Source organism: Vigna radiata, chromosome 5, assembly GCF_000741045.1.
Source record: "Vigna radiata var. radiata cultivar VC1973A chromosome 5, Vradiata_ver6, whole genome shotgun sequence".
Classification (NCBI taxonomy): Eukaryota; Viridiplantae; Streptophyta; class Magnoliopsida; order Fabales; family Fabaceae; genus Vigna; species Vigna radiata.
Window position 1 is genome coordinate 35,209,283 of NC_028355.1, and position 9,232 is coordinate 35,218,514.

General features: G+C 28.0%; 1 protein-coding gene across 1 annotated transcript; it reads left to right on the forward strand.

Moving 5' to 3' along the window:
* Positions 1–996: 996 nt before the first annotated feature.
* On the forward strand, positions 997–6,050 carry LOC106760671 (probable terpene synthase 11). The gene is made up of 7 exons (XM_014644081.2): positions 997–1,622; positions 3,814–4,075; positions 4,263–4,635; positions 4,757–4,975; positions 5,055–5,193; positions 5,288–5,536; positions 5,714–6,050. Exons 1-7 carry the CDS (start codon positions 1,443–1,445, stop codon positions 6,035–6,037), a joined length of 1,746 nt encoding a protein of 581 aa, XP_014499567.2. The 5' UTR covers positions 997–1,442; the 3' UTR covers positions 6,038–6,050.
* The last annotated feature ends 3,182 nt before the right edge of the window (positions 6,051–9,232 follow it).

Below are 9,232 nucleotides of genomic sequence, written 5' to 3' on the forward strand. Positions count from 1 at the left end.
TTGCACAAAGAAAGGATAAATATTTATAATAATAGTCTGAATAAATTATGAATTTTAGTATTATTAATGTAAATTATAAATATATATATATATATATATATATATATATATATATATATATTAGATTTATTAATAATGTAAATTACATAGTTTAATATTTTTTTGGTGAAAAATTGAAGAAATTTGTAATATCTTTATTTATATAAAAAGTATTATAATATCAAAGAGTTTGGCAATAGTATATTAAAAGAACTTAAAATGGAATATTAGTTTTCGTTGGGAAATACTGAATTCTGGTATTTCAATAGAAATTTAGTTATGTTTAATTATCTTAATTTGGTTAGAACTAATATTTGTTTAGGTTGAGTTGGTTGGATGATATAATTTGGTTAGAACTTATATATGTTTTATGATGCAAATTTTAATAAAGGATGTAATAATTTTTCATATTATGATGTGGGCTGTTAGTGTCATAATAGGCTTATGAATTTATATTTGAAAATTATTAAAGTTATTTTGAATGTCATGTAATAAAAAAAAATACATTGTCAGTATATTCTTCTTAACGGCGTCATCTTAATTTGACGGAAAGGTCCTATTTAATTCAATTTTACAAAAATAAAAACTCAATTGAGACGTGAAAAAAAAATAAATCTATTTAAAATTTTGAAAAAAATAGGGATCTATTAAGATATTAAACCTTATATTTTTTTTCTTTTGAAAAACTCTTTAAACTCAATGTTTCAGCACAATACCATAATATATATTTTTTGCAATTACATTTTTGATTTTACACATAATATAGTTTATATTTTTTAGCTCTTGTTTTTGTTTGCTCAATAATATGTATATTTTCTTTCAAAAATATTTATAGTGTTTTATTCTTTTTAATTTTAATTTTATTTTGATTCAATCAAATGAAAGATACTACTATCTTTCTTTAGTTTTAACTTTTTTTCATAATAAAATTTAGAAATAATCTATTTTCTACTCTCTTTTTTTCTCAATTTTCTCTTGTTTTGTTTTATTTGATTAATAAAAATCTTGAATAAACAGCAGAAGAAATGAATCCAACTTCTTCAAACATTTAACTAGAGTTTTAGAAAATAAAGTCAATAAAACATAATAGTGTGAAAGGGGGGAGGCTTAGGAATGGACTGGTCTGCCGAGTCACATTTAAATTTGGTCAAACAGAGTCACATTTGACGGACACGGATATGGATAAAAAATTATTTTCATAATATTAAATGAATTAAATTATTCGTATTTTTAATATAAGCAATCTGTTGATAATGACGAGTGGAAGTAGTTGGAGCAGAGCACATTCATCGTTTCATATGAATAATGTGTGAACTGTGGGCATAATGCGAACGCGTGAGTCTATATAAGGCTATCCCGACTCTCTTGACCTCCATCGCCGCCACCACCAGAAACACTCTTGAATGTCTTCAACGATAACCATGGCAATTACACAGCCAACAGTTTCATCTTTTACTTCCTCATTTGCTTATCGCAGTTTGCATTCGCAACCGTTGATGAATCAACTGCGCAACCTATCCTGCAAAACATCAACACCATCCATCATGCAATTATCCATCAACTCCATAGCTCTCCCTCAAAAGGTCAGTACCTTTACACTCTCTTCTCCTTCTCAACAATCTTCATTAATTCCGCAGGTTTTATCTTCTTTTTTTCTCTTTAGAATCTATAAATAAAAAGAACTCTTATTTAGTTTATGTGAAAAGAAATATGTTTTTACATTTGTTTATGAAAAAGGGGCTTCGTTCGGTTATTTGAGGGGGAACGAGGGAGAGGTTAATTATCTTCAGTAAATCATTTTTAATTTCTATATTGTTAATTTTTTAATTATTAATTATTTATTTCTTGTGTGAAATAAGCAAGCTATTGAAAAAAGTTAATTATATTTTAAAATAGGAAATAATTTACAATAGATAAATAGTTTTAAAATGTCAAAAAAAAAAAAAAATCCGGACATACCAAATAAAGAAAGGGGTTGTATTTTTCAAAGATGTTAAAGTCTGCAATAAATGATCGGTACATTATTTCATTCATCTTTCTAGTTTTTAATATTAGGATAAATAAATATTTGTAAAGTAATACATAAACGTCTAACTTATTCTAAGAAAATAGATGAAGTTGAAGAGTCTCATAATAAATTATTGGTTTAAAATTTCTGTGTTGTTTCATCCTACTATTATATAAAGAATATTTCTGCTAATATACTTTTCTAAGTCATGTTATTTTAAATTTGACCATTTTTTAAAATTCATTGTTTTTAAATTAAAATAGTTATTTATAACAAAATATTATATATAAAACAAATAAAATTATAAAAGATATTAATATTTAATTTCATAATTATAATTTTATTATTTTCTATTATCAATAAAAATATAAAAACAACACAACCCATGTATTTTCATTAGTTCAATTTAAAAGGTTTATAAAACAGGTAAACTTCCTTTTTTTAGTATTTTATTATCGATTAAAATTAATTTAAAATAAATTCTCTTATGCTAATTAAGTAATTTAACTTATAATTTTAATTTAAAATTTAAATTATTTTTATGCTATAAATAACAAAAGAGATAAGTCTACTAGTTTTTTTTTAAAAAAAATAATTATGTTAATATAATATATGTATAGTAAAATATAATTAATTAGATAAATATTTTGCAAAATTTTAACTAATAAATTGTTTAAAAAATTTAAATTACATATAAAATTTAAATAATTTATAAATGTTTAAAAAATACGTATACCATGTTTGTTAGTATTCATAATTTATTATAGTATAGTACTATAATTCTTAAATACAGACCAACTTAGCAGTCTATCATGCGGCCCCCCGAATTATTAGCCTGAAAAACAGGTTCAACCACAGAATTATTCTTTCCATATGAATCTGGGTCTCTGTGATCACACAATTTCATGCCATGAGTCTTAACGTGTTCTTGAGACTGCATTACTCAAACCCATATCCAACACTAATTGAAATGAGAATAGCTTTTCAATTTATATTCACATTGAAAGACTTATTCAATTTTTTAATAAAGAATTTAGTCCTAAAAGTTCTACTATTAATCAGGAACAGATTTATTTTAAATTTTAAATTTTAAATTTTAAAATTATGTTTAAGCAAATTAAATGGTAAGTTGATTGAAATCCATTCGCTCACTTAAGTCAACCTCGATGTAGGAGCGTTGGATAACTATCCAGGAATAAAGATTAAGGAATTATTATTAAGCACAATTTTATTTATTTATTCTTGGATAAGCACAAAATACCTTTTTTTTGAGGATTAGCTTAAAAATGTTGAATTTAAGCCATATCTTCAATATTAAATTAGAAGAAATCCCAAGGCTTGTGTAGGTTTAAGAGAATCCTAAAAGTGATGACGCACTTGTTATTAATTTTTATTTTTTCTGTTAACTAATTGTACTTTGACATATTATTTTAAAGTGAACAGGCGTAGAAGTCATAGGAGAATGATTACGAAAGAAAAGTGGAGAAGAAACACTTTATACATATTTAATGTTATTACCTTTATTTATTTTGTAATCTCTACTAAAATATGATTACCTATATATCCATTAATTATATTATATTCCTCAGTGAAAAGGTTACAAACTTTCGTCATTCCGTGTATACCGTTCCTTTTCTTGAAACTGCTTGTCCCTCTCAACATCTGAACTCCACAAATTTGTATGTGTGTTTCAAGTGTTTTTGGGGAACACAGTGACATAATTTTTTTTCAATTTTCCTTCATTGACGTTGGTGGTAACATAACAGGAACCTACTCAAACTATTCCTACGATGACAAGTTTTGAGCAACTCAAAATAAAAAGCCAAGAGGTATTACTAGACTCAAGTGATTCATTGAGAACATTGAAGTTGATTGACACCATCCAAAGGCTAGGAATTGACCACCATTTCGAAGAAGAGATCAACNTACANCTTGGAAGACTGGGAGATTGTAACAATGCTCAAGACCTCTTTGCCACGGCTCTTCAATTTCGCTTGCTAAGACATAATGGCTGCTCTACATCTTCAGGTACACTTAAATCAACATTATATTACACTAAACAATAATCGTTTCGTGATTTTAAAGCATTGAGAAAATTCAATTATATACACTTTGTTTATGTTGTCATTTTACCTTTGCATCAATACCTAGCTACCTTAACGTACGTTGTTACACAAACATACTAATTTGATTATGTATTGATTATTGGATATAGATGTTTTCAATAAATTTCTGGACAAGAGTGGGAATTTCAAGGAATCGGCCACCAGAGACGTTTGGGGCATGTTAAGTTTGCATGAGGCATCATATTTAGGTGCAAAAGGTGAAGAAGTACTACAACATGCCATGGAGTGCTCAAGGGCTCACCTGCATCAGTCACTACCACACTTAAGTCCTGAAGTAGGAAGAGTAGTTGTTGAAGCGTTAAAATATCCAAGACATCAAAGAATGGCAAGGTTGGAAGCAAAAAATTACATGGTACAATATAGCAAAGAAAGTAACCAAATTCCTGCTCTTCTAGAATTGGCAAGGCTAGACTATGACATGGTGCAGTCGATGCACCAGAAAGAATTAGCAGAGATCTCAAGGTAATAGATTTTATATGAAAATTGGTTGTCTAGCTTAATGTTGAAATTCTCCCAGTTTTACTTTTACCATTTTCATCTTTTTATGATATGAATCATAAGACTGTTTCCATGATTTGATTAGGTGGTGGAAAGACCTGGGACTCATCGAAAGACTTGGTTTTGGAAGAGATGGACCAAGAGAGTGCTTCCTATGGTCGTTGGGAGTTTTNCCAGAGCCACGTCATTCAAATTGTCGTATTGAACTTGCAAAAGCTATTTGCATTTTGCAAGTTATAGATGATATGTTCGACACNTACGGAACATTAGATGAACTTATTCTTTTCACCGAGGCAGTGCAGAGGTTTGCATCTAGAATTTCTTCGAATTACACTCAACTAGCCAAATTAAGAATCAAAATGAGAAACTATCGTTTTTTGCAGGTGGGATCTTGATGCAATGGAGAAACTACCTGAATATATGAAGATATGTTACATGGCCTTGTATAACACCACCCATGATATTGCATACAGAATTCAGAGAGATCATGGGCAAACTGTTGTTGCTTCCTTGAAAAGAACAGTAAGATAATATCATCATCCTTTTAAATTGAAATATTGCTCAAACTATAGGTAGAGTGGGAGGTTAATGAGAGAATGGTGTTTAATTGTTGCAGTGGATAGACTTACTAGAAGCTTATCTAAAAGAAGCTAAATGGTTCAACAACAAATATGTTCCTACTTTTAAGGAATATTTGGATAATGGGGTGATTTCTTCAGGATCATGCTTGGCCTTAGTACATGCAACTGTCCTCATTGGGGAAAACCTCTCAAGAGAAACCATTTCCTTGATGAGTCCATATCCAAGACTCTTCACTTGTTCTGGAGAAATTCTTAGGCTTTGGGACGACTTAGGAACCTCAAAGGTATCTCACTCTATATTGGTACATTAACATACACATCTAATTCACTTGCTCATAAAAACTGCTCTGGTTCCTAAGCACCCTAATTGTAGTTATGCTAAACTTTTAAATTAGATTACTGTTATATTGATACTTGAATCTGGACAATGGGATGAGAAGTTGATGATGTTTCATTTTCAGGAGGAACAAGAAAGAGGTGATAATGCATGTAGCATACAATGTATCATGAAAGAAAATGATATTTTAGATGAAAGTTTTGCTAGAAAGCGTATAAGACAACTCCTGGGAAACTTATGGCCTGAGCTAAATGGTCTTGCTATGGCTAATACCACTCTACCTTCTGCTGTTACCAAGGCTTCTTTCAACATGGCTAGAACTTCTCAGTTTATTTATCAACATGGCGATGATCAACAGATGCCTACAGTTGATGATCTAGTACAGGCATTGTTGTTTACATCTTCTGAAAAATATAGGGAAGAGACTGATATCAATTTTGTTGTATGATTGTGTTAACCACTGCTGCTCATTTTTTATTATCTTTGTTAGTAACATAACACTCTGTAATTATATGATATTTTAAATAAATTTCAATGTAAAATATAAATATAAATAAACATAATTTTATCAAAAATATTTAATAAAAATGTTAATTTTAATAAAAATATTTACTAACTACATAATATATTGTTTCAGCTAAGAATGTTGTATTTGTTTACATACTAAGATTTTTTTTTTAATGGTAATCTTGAAGAAGATATTCATATGCAAGTTCTTCAAAGTTATAATCCTCTATATAACCATTTCCAATACCTAATATATATATATATATATATATATATATATATATATATATATATATATATATATATGTGTGTGTGTGTGTGTATGGCCTTAATCAAGTTTGAAGGAGTTGTTTTACCAAGTTCAATAATACTTTGCTCTGTCATCATTATAAACAATATAAATCAGATTATTCTTTGCTAATTGGTATTTTTTGACCAATTGGTTTGGGCCGAGTCTGTCGATCTGTGCATAGACCCATTATCCAATGCTTCATCTAAGTTACTCACATAATCCAACTTATCCAAATCCTCTATTTTCCTAATTATTTATTGTGTTTTTAGTTTTCATAAACCCGAAAACATCTTTATTTCATGTCTTTAGATCGAATTTCAGCTTTTTAAATTTTTCTTTCAATACTATCATAGGGTTCCCTATTCCATTGTATGCATCCGAGGACTTTCTTACTACCTCCTTAAATCCATGGTCACAATTCCGAATTGTCTACGTGCACACATTCACAAATTTTCTTTAATCTACTATCAATTTGTCACTTTCTTCTTGATTTGTGGTTAAAAATATCAATATTTAAATGTAATTTTATATTGCAATATAAATATTTATTATAAATCTAAAATATGATTCATACATATATAAATTTTTATTTTTCAAAATTTAAATACAATACATGTAATATATTCAAAAGTGCTTAATTACTATAAATTTTAATTAAATAAAAAAATAGTTATCATTTGCCTGTTCATGCTACAACATGAATTTACAAAAAAAGATGGAAATGATATATTAAAATAATATGATTACACATGTCATGGTAAAATATAGCTTTTAGATAATTGAGAATTTAATTGAACTGAAATTTAAATAGCTTTAAATTAAATTTAGGATTAAATATGTTTTTGGTCCTTGTTTTTATTAAGTGTTTTTGGTTTTAGTCCATCTTTCAAATTAAAGTACATTTTAGTCTTCCTTTTTAAGGAAACTTTGATTTTAATCCTCTAAAACAAACACCGTTAAAAACCAGCTGACGTGACTAACGGTAGACTGACACAATTTTTTTTTCTTACGGTTTCTCACCTTTTCTCCCTTTCTCTCTTTCTCATCTTTTCCTTCCATCTTCCACCCAACCTCGTCTCTTTTTTCCTTCCATCTTCTCACCTTTTCTTACACTGAAAATGGTGTAATCCCATAGGGTAGTTCTACTGCTGATGCCAATTTTGTAAATGCAACAAGAGAGAAGACAGAAGAGCTAGCTTCAGACGTTAAAAGTATTACCCATTTGTATAATGAATATGTCGTTCCCTTTGGGCTATGTGAGGTACTTCCATTCTCTTTTTGGCTATATAGTAACGTCTTTTTGTTTTATTTTGGTTTAGATTGTTGCAACTTTAAATTAATTTTGTTGTTCTTGTCCTCATTATTTTTAGTTTTGAACTAGATCAATATCTTTAAGAGCTTGATATGAAAACTACTATGTATAATTACAAGTCTTTTGAGCTTTAGTATCTAGATATCAATGGCAACCGAGATTCTAGTGGTGTAGGAAAGGATTCATTGTTAGGTCCTCCTTGCCCAAGGAAGAAACGACCCATCTCTGTTCATCTCCTTCCTTTTCTTCTTATTATTTTTTTAGCATAACCAAACTGAAAATATACTTATGATTTCTTTTCATTCCAATGATACAAAATTATATACAGGGAAGTTCTGATCTTTTTTTTTTCTACTGCATATTCTTTCTTTATTTTTAAACCAAAAGGGCATTTCTGATTTTGTTGTATCGTTTTTTTTCTTATGAGAAGATTTAGTTGCATTTGCTACTGTACCATTGGGCGATTAGTCGGTGCTGTTTTGTAGTATTTTTAGCTGAAAAGAGACGAGGTTGGTGGAAGATTGAAGGAAGAGACGAGGGAAAGGGAGAAAAGGTGAGAAACACTGTAAAAAAGAAATTGTTTTAGTCCACCGTTAGCCACGTCAGCTAGTTTTTAACTATGCTAATTTTGGAGAACTAAAATTAAAGTTTTCTTAAGAAGGATGACTAAAATGTACCTTACTTTGAAAGAGGGAATAAAACCAAAACCGCTTGATAGTATAAGAACTAAAAAGATATTTAACCCTTAAATTTAAAATAGCTTTGAATAATTGAGAATTTAAAATAACTTTAAATAAATTTAAATTCATATTGTATTTAAAAACTATATTTCAATCCGTAAACAAATATTTCAAGGACTATAAAACTCAAAAAAAAAAAATACTTAATGTATAATGATTAAGTCAAGACTCTAGTCTTAATAAAAATGGTATGACTCTTAACAATTTTTAATAAATATGGTTTTTTTATTAAAAACAATCTAAAAATGAATTCCCATTCGAATTAAAGATTCATAGTCACAATAAAGTATGGTATGTTTTTATATAAAAAGTTATTTTTTCATTAAAATGATGGTTTACAAATTATGTTACCAAAATTGACAATAATAATTATTTTCGAAGAATGGTAAGCATAATACTTTAAATTTTTATGTGATAATACAATTCGAAGTTTGAATGACAATAAATCTTCCTTCTTAGCATTAAATTACCACTTTGCATAAAATGTCTAAGTCTTGAAAATGATAATCTGTAACGCAAACATTTAAGTTGATGTAAAAGTAGGTTGAATAGATTTGAAAAATGTAAATTGTATAAATATTTTTACATAATTATTAATTAGAAAATAATAAATAGGACTTCATATTTTTCATCCCTAAATTTGACGTTAAATTGAAATTAGTGTATATTATAACCTTTCACAAATTTTAATCTTCAAACTTATTTAACTACTTCTTACATGCATAATAAACTGATTTATATATAAAAACTTTAGCGATGGAAAAATTATATTTATTTATTTTAAAAAATAGA